The sequence below is a fragment of the Vipera berus genome (genome assembly GCF_964194415.1).
Source record: "Vipera berus genome assembly, chromosome: Z".
Classification (NCBI taxonomy): Eukaryota; Metazoa; Chordata; class Lepidosauria; order Squamata; family Viperidae; genus Vipera; species Vipera berus.
Window position 1 is genome coordinate 129,834,346 of NC_138205.1, and position 13,144 is coordinate 129,847,489.

Consider the following 13,144-nt stretch of genomic DNA (forward strand, 5'->3'; position numbering starts at 1 on the left):
ACCATGTGGCTCACTTAACAACTGCGGTGATTCACTTAACAACAGTGGCAAGAGGGGTCATTAAATGGGGCAAAACTCACCTAACAACTTTCTTGCTTAGCAACATAAATTTTGGGCCGAATTATCATCATATATTTTTGGTGCCCATTCCTTATGTCAGAAAACCCAAATAAATAAATGACTCTCCACACCACTTGGACTTCTGGACTTCTGGTCCCATTATCCCTGATCAGCATGTTTGGCTTAGGATTATGGGTGCTGAAGTCCAAGATCTGGAGGAACTCGACTTATAGCTGGCAATGAAGTCCTTTCTACTCAAAAATTATCTATCCTTCTCTGGTCTATCTTTGCCATGATTTTCTCTGGGGAGGGCCATAAAACAGCTCCATAAAAGGATATTTTAGGAAATCCAGCTTTGCAAATTGCCCTACGGCAATTTTCTTTCGCGTTTCATCCATCTTTCACAATTGCCCAAATTTGCAACTCAGTTTTGGACTCGCAGGGGGAAAAAAACCCCCAAAGAAATCCTACTGGCATGCAATGGGGGAAAGAAAGCATTTCAGAATAAAAAGTATGCTTACAAATGGATGTTGACCAAGCAACTACAGGTTACCCTTACAACCCATTCGCTTAGTGACTGGAAAAAGTGACTTATGATGGGTTTCACACTTATGACTGCTGCAGCATCCCCAGGGTCATGGGGTCAAAATTCAGACGCTAGGCAACTGACTCATATTAACGACGGCTGCAGTGTCCCTGTTGGTCACGCCATCCCCTTTTTGCGACCTTCCAACAAGCAGAGTCAAAGGAGGAAGCTGGATTCACTTAACAGCTAAATTAATGTTGCTAAATGAACCACTGCAGTAAGTCACTTAATAAGCGTGACAAGAACAGCCGCAAAATGGGGCAAGGCTCACTTAACGAGCGTCTCGCTTAGCCTCAGAAATTTTGGACTCAGTTGTGGTCGTAAGTTAAGGACTGCCTGCAGTGGGGTGCTTAGAAAATGGGGGTGGGGAGGGTGTTTATTTTTTCCTGACATCGACAGGTCTCCAAATTTTGTTGGAACTGACAACAGAGGAGCAGCTTGACACCGATGAAGTCTTGATTTATGACGAGGGAAATTCCTGAAATTTAAGGACGGCTTAGGTTAAAGACCTGAGGCCGTTGGCGAAGTTTTTAGATATATTTTCTTGAATTTGGGGATTGCCAAGAAAGAGATACTTTTCTGGCAACACATGGGTGAAGGATAAAGGGAAGTCCTCGACTTACGAACATTCGCAAGTTAAAGCGGCACGGGGAAAAACTGGCTTAGGACCCGTTCTCGCTCTTACCACTTTTGCAGCAGCCACACTGTCTTGTGGCCAAAATTTGGTGCAAAATTTATTGCAGTGTCCTGGGAGGGTTTGTTTTCTTTCATACGATAAGCCTTTGTGTCCACCTGCATCTGATGAGGAATAACCAGGAGATCGGGAGTTCTAGTTCCTCCTTAGGTATAAGAGGCGGCTGGGTGACTTGGGCCAATCGCCAGGAGACGGTGAGTTCTAGACCCGCCTTAGGCATGAAAGTCGGCTGGGAGACTTTGGGCCAGTCCCTCTCTCTCAGCCAGAACCCACCTGGCAGGGCTGTTGTTGTAGCAGGAAGGAGAAATAGGTATGTCCATTGCCTTGAGTTAATTATAAACTAATAAAGGTGGGAGAAAGGTCTAAAAAATAAATAATACATCTGGTGGCCCCTTCTCTATTGAACATGATTGTCCCTGAGGGAGGGAGGGAGGGAGGGAGGGAAAGAAGGGAGGGAGGGAAGAAGGAAGGGAGGGAGGGAGGGAGGGAAGAGAGGAAGGAAGGAAAGGGAGGGAGGGAAGAAGGGAGGAAGGAAGGAAAGGGAGGGAGGGAGGAAGTTGGGAAAGAATGAAGGGAGAGAGGAAGGGAGGAAGGAAGGAAAGGGAGGGAGGAAGAAGGGAGGAAGGAAGGAAAGGGAGGGAGGGAGGAAGTTGGGAAAGAATGAAGGGAGAGAGGGAGGGAGGAAGGAAGGAAAGGGAGGGAGGAAGAAGGGAGGAAGGAAGGAAAGGGAGGGAGGGAGGAAGTTGGGAAAGAATGAAGGGAGAGAGGGAGGGAGGAAGGAAGGAAAGGGAGGGAGGAAGAAGGGAGGAAGGAAGGAAAGGGAGGGAGGGAAGAAGGGAGGAAGGAAGGAAAGGGAGGGAGGGAGGGAAGAAGGGAGGAAGAAAGGAAAGGGAGGGAGGGAAGAAGGGAGGAAAAAGGAAGGGAAGGAGGGAGGAAGGAAGTTGGGAAAGAAGGAAGGGAGAGAGGGAGGGAGCAGGGAAGGAAGAGGGGAGAAAAGAGGATGAAGGGAGGGAGGGAAGAAGGGAGGAAGGAAGGAAAGGGAGGGAGGGAAGAAGGGAGGAAGGAAGGAAAGGGAGGGAGGGGAGGAAAAAAGGAAGGGAAGGAGGGAGGAAGGAACTTGGGAAAGAAGGAAGGAAGGGAGAGAGGGAGGGAGCAGGGGCGGGAGGGAGGGAAGAAGGAAGGGAGGGAGGGATGAAGGAAGAAAGGGAGAGAGGGAGGGAGGAAGAAAGGAAGAGGGAGGGAGGGAGGGAAGAAGGAAGGAAGAAAGGGAGGGAGGAAGTTAAGGAAGGAAGGGAGGGAGGAAGGAAGGAAGAAAAAGAAGGGAGGGAGGAAGGGAGGAAGGGAGGGAGGGAAGAAGGAAGGAACAAAGGAAGGGAAGGAGGGAGGGAGGAACTTAGGAAGGAAGGAAGGAAGGAAGGGAGGGAGGGAGGGAGGGAGGGAGGGAGGAAGGAAGGAGGCGGATTACATTCCTCACTTGCAGACCCCATCCCTACGCGTGGCAGATGCCCCCTCCCCTCCTGCCTCCCTTCCTCCCTTCCTTCCCTATTGGCAAGCCTCTTTTACATCTCCACTCCGGCAAAGCTCTTAATCCCCTCGGCCCTGACCCCTGACCCTATTAGGGACCACGGTGACCCTAATCCAATCAGATTGATTAACTGGAGCCCAGACCCGGGATGCTGACCCTCTCTCCTCCGGGGGTCCAACAATAGCAGGCGGCAGGACCCCCATTTACACCACAATAGCCAGAGAGTCAAAATCCGACTTCTTCATTAGGTTGACTTCAGTCTTCTGCTGATCAACCCTCCTCGAGGTCATTAAAAGAGGCTCCAGATCGTCTCTCCGCCCAACGGGGTCCAACATTGGGGTATCTTTGGGAGGGCAGGAGAGGGAAGAAGTGAAAATTAATGGGTTTCCTTTCCTTTCTGAACCATTTAAGTGAGTGGGCTTGGCAAGGGCTGACATTGGGGCGTTTTTGGATACACGGCAGGTCATCGGCGTGGAATGGAAAGGGGGAGGATGATGGGGAAGGAGGGCTTTCATTCTGGGTTAATCACCTCCATGCCCGACTTGGCCTTTGGGGAGGGCAAGAATTTCTAATCAAAGTTGAGATGGGTGACCTTAAAAGAACCCCAAAACAATCGGCACTTCGGAAATTGTGATTGGCCGTTCCATGAAAAGGGTTTTATTGAATTAAGGGGGGGGGGCTGCTTGCACAGAGAACCGAAAATTCATGGGAACATCATCAGTGCTAGAAGGGAGTAGGGTTCGCAAGGACAAGGAGGAGGAGGAGGAGGAGGAGGAGGAGGAGGAGGAGGAGGAGGAGGAGGAGGAGGAAGAAGGACTGTGGGGTCCTTGGTGTTCTCTGAGCTGGGTGGTTTGCAGACGTCTCATGAGCCAACTAGAGAACATCATCAGGGCTAGAAGGAAGGAAGGAAGGAAGGAAGGAAGGAAGGAAGGAAGGAAGGACTGTGGGGTCCTTGGTGCTCTCTGAACTGGGTGGTTTTCTGGCAGTTGTTTCATGACCCAACTAGGCAACATCATCAATGCTGGAAGGGAGGAGGAGGAGGAGGAGGAGGAGGAGGAGGAGGAGGAGGAGGAGGAGGAGGAGGAGGAAGAAGAAGGACTGTGGGGTCCTTGGTGTTCTCTGAGCTGGGTGGTTTCCTTGCAGATGTCTCATGAGCCAACTAGAGAACATCATCAGGGCTAGAAGGAAGGAAGGAAGGAAGGAAGGAAGGAAGGAAGGAAGGAAGGAAGGAAGGAAGGAAGGAAGGAAGGAAGGAAGGAAGGAAGGAAGGACTGTGGGGTCCTTGGTGCTCTCTGAACTGGGTGGTTTTCTGGCAGTTGTTTCATGACCCAACTAGGCAACATCATCAATGCTGGAAGGGAGAAGGGTTCGCGAGGAGGAGGAGGAGCAGGAGGAGGATTGTGGGGTCCCTGGTGCTCTCTGAGCCGGTTTGTTTTCTTGCAGATGTTTCATGACCCAAGTAGGGAACATCATCAGTGCTAGAGAGGAGTGAGGCTGTTTATATATTATTGAACTGTTGAACTATGTTTATATATTATTTATTCTATTATTGAGCTCAATTCTTCCCCTGTTGGAATTAATATAATAACTAATTATAAGATAATTATAAGGTGAGATAGATAGATAGATAGATAGATAGATAGATAGATAGATAGATAGATAGATAGACAGACAGACAGATAGATAGAGATAGATAGATAGATAGATGATATATAGATATATAGATATAGATATAGATATAGATATAGATATATAGATATAGATATAGATATAGATATAGATATAGATATAGATATAGATATAGATAGATATAGATGATATAGATATAGATATAGACAGTGCTTTTTTTCTAAAAAAAAAGGTGCTGGAAATCAGAGGTGCTGTCACTGGGAACAATGCCGGTGTCTTGCTACGGCGTCACCGCCTGTCCTTTGCACCCCCGCCCCTGCAGCTCGGAGCCACATGCCGTGGGGATTCCCCTCCCCACAGCCGCCATGGGGATTCTCCTCCCTGCAGTTGCCACGCAGCGGCCCGTGCTGAGTCCCCACCCGAAGCTGCTCCGAACCCCAACCCAGAGCTGTGTTCCTTGTGGCAGTGGTCTCCGGCACCGAACAGCCTCTTTCCATCCACATCCAGAAAAATTTGTAACAAACATTGGAATTCTCAAGGCCATGTTTGGTATTTCCCAGCGAATTTGTTACTGGAAGGAAAAAGCAATCCCTGCTGCGTTACTGATCCCAGAGAAGCATTTGCATGTATGCAGGTGTCCTTAGGGTGCCATAGTTATAGATGAGAAATATTGGTTGCAAAGTTGGCATTTCTGGATGTAATACAGATATTTTGGACATTGTTTCTTTGCATGTTTGATATTTTTAAAAAGGCATATGCTACTGACTACACTTATGCACATATGTAACATCTTTTGAAAGATTGTGACTAAACAAAATTTTAATGTACAGATAATACCACCAGGAATTATTTTAGCCTTTTTAATAAACGTTGTTATTGATGTTAAGCTCACCATGGAAAACATCATAGTTATGTATAGGTAAAGGTAAAGGTTCCCCCGCACATGCGTGCTAGTCGTTTCCGACTCTAGGGGCCGGTGCTCATCTCCGTTTCAAAGCCGAAGAGCCAGCGCTTGTCCGAGGACGTCTCCGTGGTCATGTGGCCGGCATGACTAGACGCCGAAGGCGCACGGAACGCTGTTACCTTCCCACCGGAGTGGTCCCTATTTTTCTACTTGCATTTTTACGTGCTTTCGAACTGCTAGGTTGGCAGAAGCTGGGACGAGTAACAGGCGCTCACTGTTATGCGGCACTCGGGATTCAACCCGCCAAACTGCCAACCTTCTGATTGACAAGCTCAGCGTCCTAACCCACTGAGCCACGGCGTCCCTTATATTGTTATGTATATACTAGGTTAATTATTTAAAGACTGAAGTGCAACATAACTAGATTCTAAATAATCTATTTTTCAAAACACACAACAGTCCAAACAGTAAAAGTAAAGTCTAAATTAAGAATATTTCATTCTTAAGAATTGTTTAATTTAAAATGGTTTAGTTGTAATAGATGGTTATAGATTCAAAATAGTTTTCAAGGGTGTACAAAAGATACTATTTTTTATAGCATCAGCTAAATTAGACATATTACATTGAGAAAAATGTTTCTCATTTCTTTCCTGTTACCTTTATTGATTTCATTGCAGAGATGTTAACATAGGAAATAGATTATTTTGTTATCTAATTTTACCTTCCAAAAGACAGAAGCAGATGAAAAATGTGAGGTTCTTTCCTGCTGACATTTTGAATTAGCTGCTTTAGATTCTAAAAGTTTAGTTCCTAAAGAGTAACCTTGTAAATAATTTTAATGTCCTCCTCTAGTGCAGGGTACGCAACCTTGGCTCTTTTATGACTCAAGGACTTCAACTCCCAGAATTCCTGAGCCAGCATGGCTCAGCTTAGAAACCTCTCTCTTTCCCCTCAGCATGGCTGGCTCAGGAATTCTGGGAGTTGAAGTCCACGAGTCATAAAAAAGAGCCAAGATTGCCTACTCCTAAAGCCAATAAAGGGAGCTTTTTTGTGTGTGTGCAAAAAAAGGTGCTGGAACGCCGTTCTGAGCATTCTATGAGAAAAAAAGCCCTGTGTATGTATGTATGTATGTATGTATGTATGTATATAAAGATATGTATACCTATGTAAGGGACGTGGTGGCTCAGTGGGTTAGGACACTGAGCTTGTCGATCAGAAGGTCGGCAGTTTGGCGGGTCGAATCCCGAGTGCCGCGTAACAGAGTGAGCGCCTGTTACTCGTCCCAGCTTCTGCCAACCTAGCAGTTTGAAAGCACGTAAAAATGCAAGTAGAAAAATAGGGACCACTACGGTGGGAAGGTAACAGCGTTCCGTGCGCCTTTGGCGTCTAGTCATTCCGGCCACATGACCACGGAGACGTCCTTGGACAAGCGCTGGCTCTTTGGCTTTGAAACGGAGATGAGCACTGGCCCCTAGAGTCGGAAACGACTAGCACGCATGTGCGAGGGAACCTTTACCTTTACCTTTATACCTTTATATATATATAGTCTCCAAAGTGATTAAAAGTGATTACACTTTATTTCAAAAGTTAGCCATCCATAAGGCCTCAAAGACGTGGCATTTCCCTCAGGCCAAAGTATTTGTTGTTCAGATCGATTTAGTCGGCTGGAAGCCTCACAAACGTTGCCCTTGTGTGTATGCGTGCAATTAAATTAGTTATTTCGATTACTAGGGCTTTTTTTTTTATTTTAGGCATTGTCAACCAGCCAGATTCACTGGGCTGAGATTTCTTTGGAAATCATATAAATCATAAATACATGTAGTCCTTGACGTATGACCACACGTGAGCCCAAAACCTTTGTCGCTAAGTGAGACCTTTGTTAAGTGAATTTTGCTCCATTTTACAACCTTTCTTGCCGCAGGTTGTTAAGTGAATCTGGCTTCCCCATGGATTTTGCTTCGTAGAAGGTCACAAAAGGGGACCCCGTGGCCCCCGAACACTGCGATCATCATAAATGTGAGTCACTTGCCACATTTTGATTACATAACCATGGACATTAAGTGTGAAAAATGGTCATAAGTCCCTTTCTTCAGTGCCATGGCTTAAACCAGACATGTCAAACACAAGGTCCGGGGGCCAGATCCGGCCAGCGAAGTGGTTTCATGTGGCCCACGAAGCCATCCTGGAAACAGGGAGGGAACGGCCCCCACTGCCTTGGCCCTGGCCCAGAGACCCTCCTTCTGCCAGAGACCCTCAGATCTGTCCCACTCCTGCCCAGGCCCCCATAGGCACCCTTGATGTGAACGATGTAGAGCTGGCCACGCCCACCCAGCAGGCCATACGCACTCTAGCCACGCCCACCCAGTAGGCCATATGCACTCTAGCCACGCCCATCCAGTAGGCCACGCCCACCCTGGCCACACCCACCCGGCCCCCTGAGGGCAACCGCAGTGCTGATGCGGCCCTCAATGAAATTGAGTTTGACACCCCTGGCTTAAACAGTCACTAAATGAATGGATGTAAGTTGAGGACTGCCCGTATAGAATCACACTTCCTATGAACATATTTGTAAGGAAGAAGTAAATCCCCTCCCCCCATAAAAGTTTGTTTCATCTGCACCTTCCTGAGGCCCACAAAGAAACATCTCTTTGCCATCCAGATTCAGCAGTTAGTGTCCAAAATTACATGCATCACACATCACACCAAGCCATAGAAGCCACAACCATACGTAAAACTATTCAGCACTATCATCTCCCCAAACTAAGCTAACATAAAACCATCTTACGATGTAATGCCTCTAACTGACTTCTCATTCTGGTGATAGATGGCCTTTAGGATATCTTCCAAGTCTATGATGATAGGAATCCATCGAACCAGCCGCTTGGGCTGCTAAGCCACAAACAGACTAACTAGGTTAATGCTAGCCACACAGAAGTGTTCCATTTCCTGTGTCATATATCCCCTATTTAATTATGATGCTCAGGATCCCAAAATTTCATTCAACAATCCAACTGGTAGAGTATAACCCCACTTATCCAGTTTGGCCGGTTCTGCTTCTCATTTAGTGGAACTCAAGGTTGTGGGGTGAAGATCAGGAGAGATGTTGGTGGCCCTGCAACCTATTTATCTTCTCCCCTGCCCAAGCCAGACTGAGAGGGGAGGTTTATATGACCACACAACTCACTCATGGTGATAAAACACCAAGACAAAACCCAACAAATGCACACACTCCTGGTGAAAACAACCAACAACCACCAGATGGACTCCATACCATCCTGGAGTCCTGAGGCCTATTGGCCAAACTAGGTCTTCATGGCCTTTAGGAAAGGTCTCAAGGTGGAGACCAATCTTATCTCCACAGGGATGATGTTCCACAGTGAGAGAGCCACCACGGAGAAGACCCTTGTTCCACTAGATGGACCTCCTTAAGAGCGGAGGCCCCTAACATCTCCTGCTCTCCTCGCTGAAGGGTCAGGTAGATGTAACTGGGGAAAGATGGCCCTTGAAACAACAAGAGAGCCTCCACAGAGAAAGCGCTTCTTCTGGGTCCCACCAGATAGACCTCCTTAAAAGAGGTCCTGTGACAGCTCCTGCCTCTCCCCTTTGGTGGGCTGGGTAGATGTAACTGGGAAACTATGGGGCCACCACAGAAAAAACCCTTCTCGGCCCCACCAGGTGGACCTACTTAAGAGAACCTATAGCATCTCCTGCTCCCTGCTCTGATGGGTGGGGTGGATATAACTAGGGAAAGATAGTCCTTCAGATAATCGGGAGGGAGCCACCACCTTCTTCTGGGTCTCACCAGACGGACCTCTTTAAGGGAGGACACCCATAACATCTTCAGCCTCCCTATTCTGGTGGGTTGGGGTGAAGTAACTGGGAAACGACGGTCCTTCAAATAATCCTCGAAGGATTTTGAAGGTGATCGTCACCACCATGAAGGGAGCTGGGAAGCAAATGGTCAGCCAATGGCCGAGGTGTCACCTGTGTGGAAATCCAAGACTTGCACAAAACCACTGCATTCGGAATGAGTTGAAGGATGCTTTTCAAGGGCAGCCCCCCACAGCGCACAGTGCAGTAGTCAAGGCTAGCAGTTCTAAGGTTCCTGGAGGACAACAAAACTCACTTGAAAACCAGGGAAGGAACCAAAAGGAATTTCTCTTTGGTTTGGGCTGTGCGTTGGGATGGTGTGGGATCTGGGTGCGCGAGGATGACGACGCTCTTACTTTGTTCAGTTTTGAACATGGTTGAGAGGACACGAGGGGGAAGAAGGCTGGCATTACTGAAATCCAGCCTTTTGCTTCTGAGCAGAAATATGTTTTTTCTCCCCAAGGGCACCCTAAAGAATGTGGCTGAGATGTTTAATCCTTGTTCACCTCCCACCCCACAACTCCAACCCAGCCGGCTGCTGCTGTAGGTTAGGGAGACCAACAGGGGTGGTGGGGGCTGTATTCTGCCTCCAGGGACAACATTCTTCAGTTATGAAATAGTATCACCCCCCCACCCACCCCTGAGCAGGCCTCTCTTCTCCACACAATTTGGCTGATTACTTTGGAGACAAGAGGAGAAGGAGAAGGTAGATGAGGCGCAAGAGAAGGGAAGGGTAGACATGGAGGAGGGGAAGTAGGGGAAGAGGAGGAGGAGAAGGAGAAGATAGGAAGGAAAGGAGAAGATAGACGAGGAGGAGAATAGTTGACATGGAGAAGGAGGAGGAGGAGGAGGAGGAGGAGGAGAAAGAGAAGGAAAAGTTAGAGATGGAAGAAGGGAAAGAAGGGGAAAGGAGAGGAGGAGGAGAAAGAAGATGGAGAAGAAGAAGGAGAAGATAGGTGAGGAGAAGAATGGTAGACGAGGAGGAGGAAGATGAAGATGAGGAGGAGGAGGAGGAGAAGGAAGACTGTGGGTCCATGGTGCTCTCTGAACGTGTTACTTTTCTTGCAGATGTTTCATGACTCAACTGGATAATACCATCAGCGCTAGAAGGAAGTGGGATTTGCAGGGGAAGGAAGAGGAGGATAAAGAGAAGGAATGGTTAGAGATGGAGGAGGGGACGGGGGAAGGGGGAGGAGGAGGAGGAGGAGAAGGAGAAAGACAGACAATAACAACAAGAAGATAGGCAAAAAGGAGAAGAATGGTAGACAAGGAGGGCGAGGGGGAGAGAAAGATAGACAAGGAGGAGGAGGAGGAGGAGCAGGAGGAAGAGGAGGAGGAGAAGAAGAAGATAGACAAGAGGGAGAAGGAGAGGGAAAGGGTAGACATGGATGAGGAGATGGGGAAGGGGAAGGAAGAGGAATAGGAGAAGGAAAAGATAGACAAGGAGGAGAAGGAACAGGAAACGGTAGAAGGAGAAGAAGGAATGAGGGAGAATATAGAAGAGGAGGAGAAAGAGGAGGAGAAAGAGAAGGAGAAGATAGACAAGGGGGAGAAGGAGAAGATAGACAAGGCTTTGTTTCATTTCACCACACCACAGCTCTTAATTCCATTTCCCTGAAATACCTAAGGTGGCCTCTGTTGGCTTCACCAGACCACAGCTCTTAATTCCATTTTCCTGAAGTGGCTAAGGTGCCCTCTGTTGATCTCACCAGGTTCACCCTTTGCCAGAAACCTCACAGATTATACAAGAATGCGGATGAACACTCCAAAAGTTCATACAACTTCACCCCCAAACCTCCCATGAATTCGCACGACAACAGGAACCAAAGAAGAACTGCAGATGTTCTACTACTATCTTCTCTGCTGATGATGATCCTTCGTCTTCTACACAGACCTGTTTTCCTAACCCACCCCAAGATCCTTCTTGTACCTATCCCTCCTTCTTTCCAAAGGTTGGTGACCTAACACCAAAGCTGGACACTCACCTTTATCTAACACCGGTCCAAAGATGGCCAAACTATCATTGACGGTGGTACAGTTCCACCTCCTCCCACGGAACTGATGCTGGCATTCCTGGATGCCGATCTTCACTCCTTCAGCCACGCTGGGCATGATCTGCACATAGTTCCGGCAGAAGCGAAGTTGCTTGGGCACCAGGCCAGGAATGCTGCCACATAGGATGGGCTGAGTCCCCAGTGAGGAGTACTGATGACCGATGGCTAAGGACCTACGAAAGGAAAGGAAAGGGCAGAATCAAAAGTCAGTTCCTCAAAAGAAGTCTCCATCTGCCTCAACTTGAAGCCTCCACAAGAAGAAGCAAGGTGGTTTTCTATGGAGATTCTCAGTCATCCAGGTCGTGGTTATCCCAAAGGTGCCTTTTTTCAGGAGGCAACTGGATTTTCTTGTTTTTCCTTTGAAGACGTTTCGCTTCTCATCCAAGAAGCTTCTTTGGCTCTGACTGGATGGTGGGGAATGGAAGGATTTATACTGCTCGCAGACAGCTGGTCGTTTGCCTTCTTTTAGAGGGTCCTTGGGGCCACTTGGAGGTTTATCTGTGTCCTCAGGGTCAGCTGAGTGGTGCAAATGGGTGTGGAGCCTTCTTGGAACCGCTGAAAGGACCGTGTTGCGGACTGGATATAGATGTCGTATCTCTCCCCCTCTGTTGAGAGAGGAATATGACATCATCCATCTTCAGTCTACAACACAATCAGTTCCAAGAAGGCTCCACACCCATTTGCACCACTCAGCTGACCCTGATGACACAGGTAAACCTCCAGGTGACCTCAATGACCCTCTGAAAGAATGCAAATGACCAGCTGTCTGCAAGGCATATAAATCCTTCCAATCCCCACCATCCAGTCAGAGCGGAAGAAGCTTCTTGGGTGAGAAGTGAAACGTCTTCAAAACAAAAACAAGAAAATCCAGTTGCCTCCTGAAGAAGCACATTTGGGATAACCAAAGTGGTTGAGAATTTGTGGACAAGGACTTCCTTCAGAGATACGGGGTCCTGATAACTAACTTTGGAGTTGACACGACTTCTTTGCAAGTGGACTATTTGCGGACCACCAACACATTACATGAAGAGAGCGTAGTCATTTACGACTGTGTTTTGGGAATATTCAATCCTTGTCTTCGCATGTTGGATGGACCAACGCTTTAAACCAGGGGTCTTCAAACTTGGCCCTTTTATGACTTGTGGACTTCAACTGCCAGAATTCCTCAGCCAGGCATGCTGGCTGAGGAATTTTGGGAGTTGAAGTCCACAAGTCATATAAATGGGCCAAGTTTGAAGATCCCTGGTTTAAACCAAGATATTTGCCTGGACATAACATGTTAGAAGCAGAGTTTTTTTTTTATCCCATTTATATCCCGCCCTTCTCCGAAGACTCAGGGCGGCTTACAATCTAAGAAGCACAAATCAATGTGCTTAGCAATAGCCTTCATTCTATGTATATGCCTGCTTATTAGGGCTTTCGCCCCCCCCAAGCGGCATTTTTACAAAGTCAGAGCTGAGTTTGACCATCCATTTAGACATCAATGTTGAATTTATCTTTCATTGGGCAGGAAATGTTTTTTGATTCCAGCCATATTAGGCATGTCTGCTACCTTATTTATCAAAACAATAAAGGCGGGATAAAAATTTACACATTTAAGGTTTGGTGTCTTTTGAAAATCACGATCCTGTGCATCCCAGAGATGCAAAATTCCAGGGTAACCAAAATCTCGAAAGAAACAAGCCATATAAGGAAACAAGGACTATATTTCGTAACACGAAATGTTGAATTCATATGCCACCTTTCCTTCGTTCAAAAGGGGTGAATCAGAGGTTGATGAGGGAGCGAAGCAAGGTGTTAAGACAACTCCCAACAACATTAG

At 47.3% G+C, this 13,144-nt stretch overlaps 1 protein-coding gene and 1 long non-coding RNA gene across 2 annotated transcripts in view; one reads left to right on the top strand and one right to left on the bottom strand.

Annotated features, from left to right (window-relative positions):
* LOC308677644 overlaps nt 1-13,144 on the top strand; it is a 792,073-nt gene that overhangs the window by 283,078 nt on the left and 495,851 nt on the right. The window lies entirely within an intron of this gene.
* WNT3A (Wnt family member 3A) overlaps nt 1-13,144 on the bottom strand; it is a gene marked incomplete at both ends in the record, with an annotated part of 65,379 nt that overhangs the window by 21,956 nt on the left and 30,279 nt on the right. Inside the window, one exon of the mRNA XM_081344227.1 lies at nt 11,254-11,495. Coding sequence (XP_081200353.1) covers nt 11,254-11,495 — 242 coding nt within the window. The remainder of the gene's footprint in view (nt 1-11,253; nt 11,496-13,144) is intronic.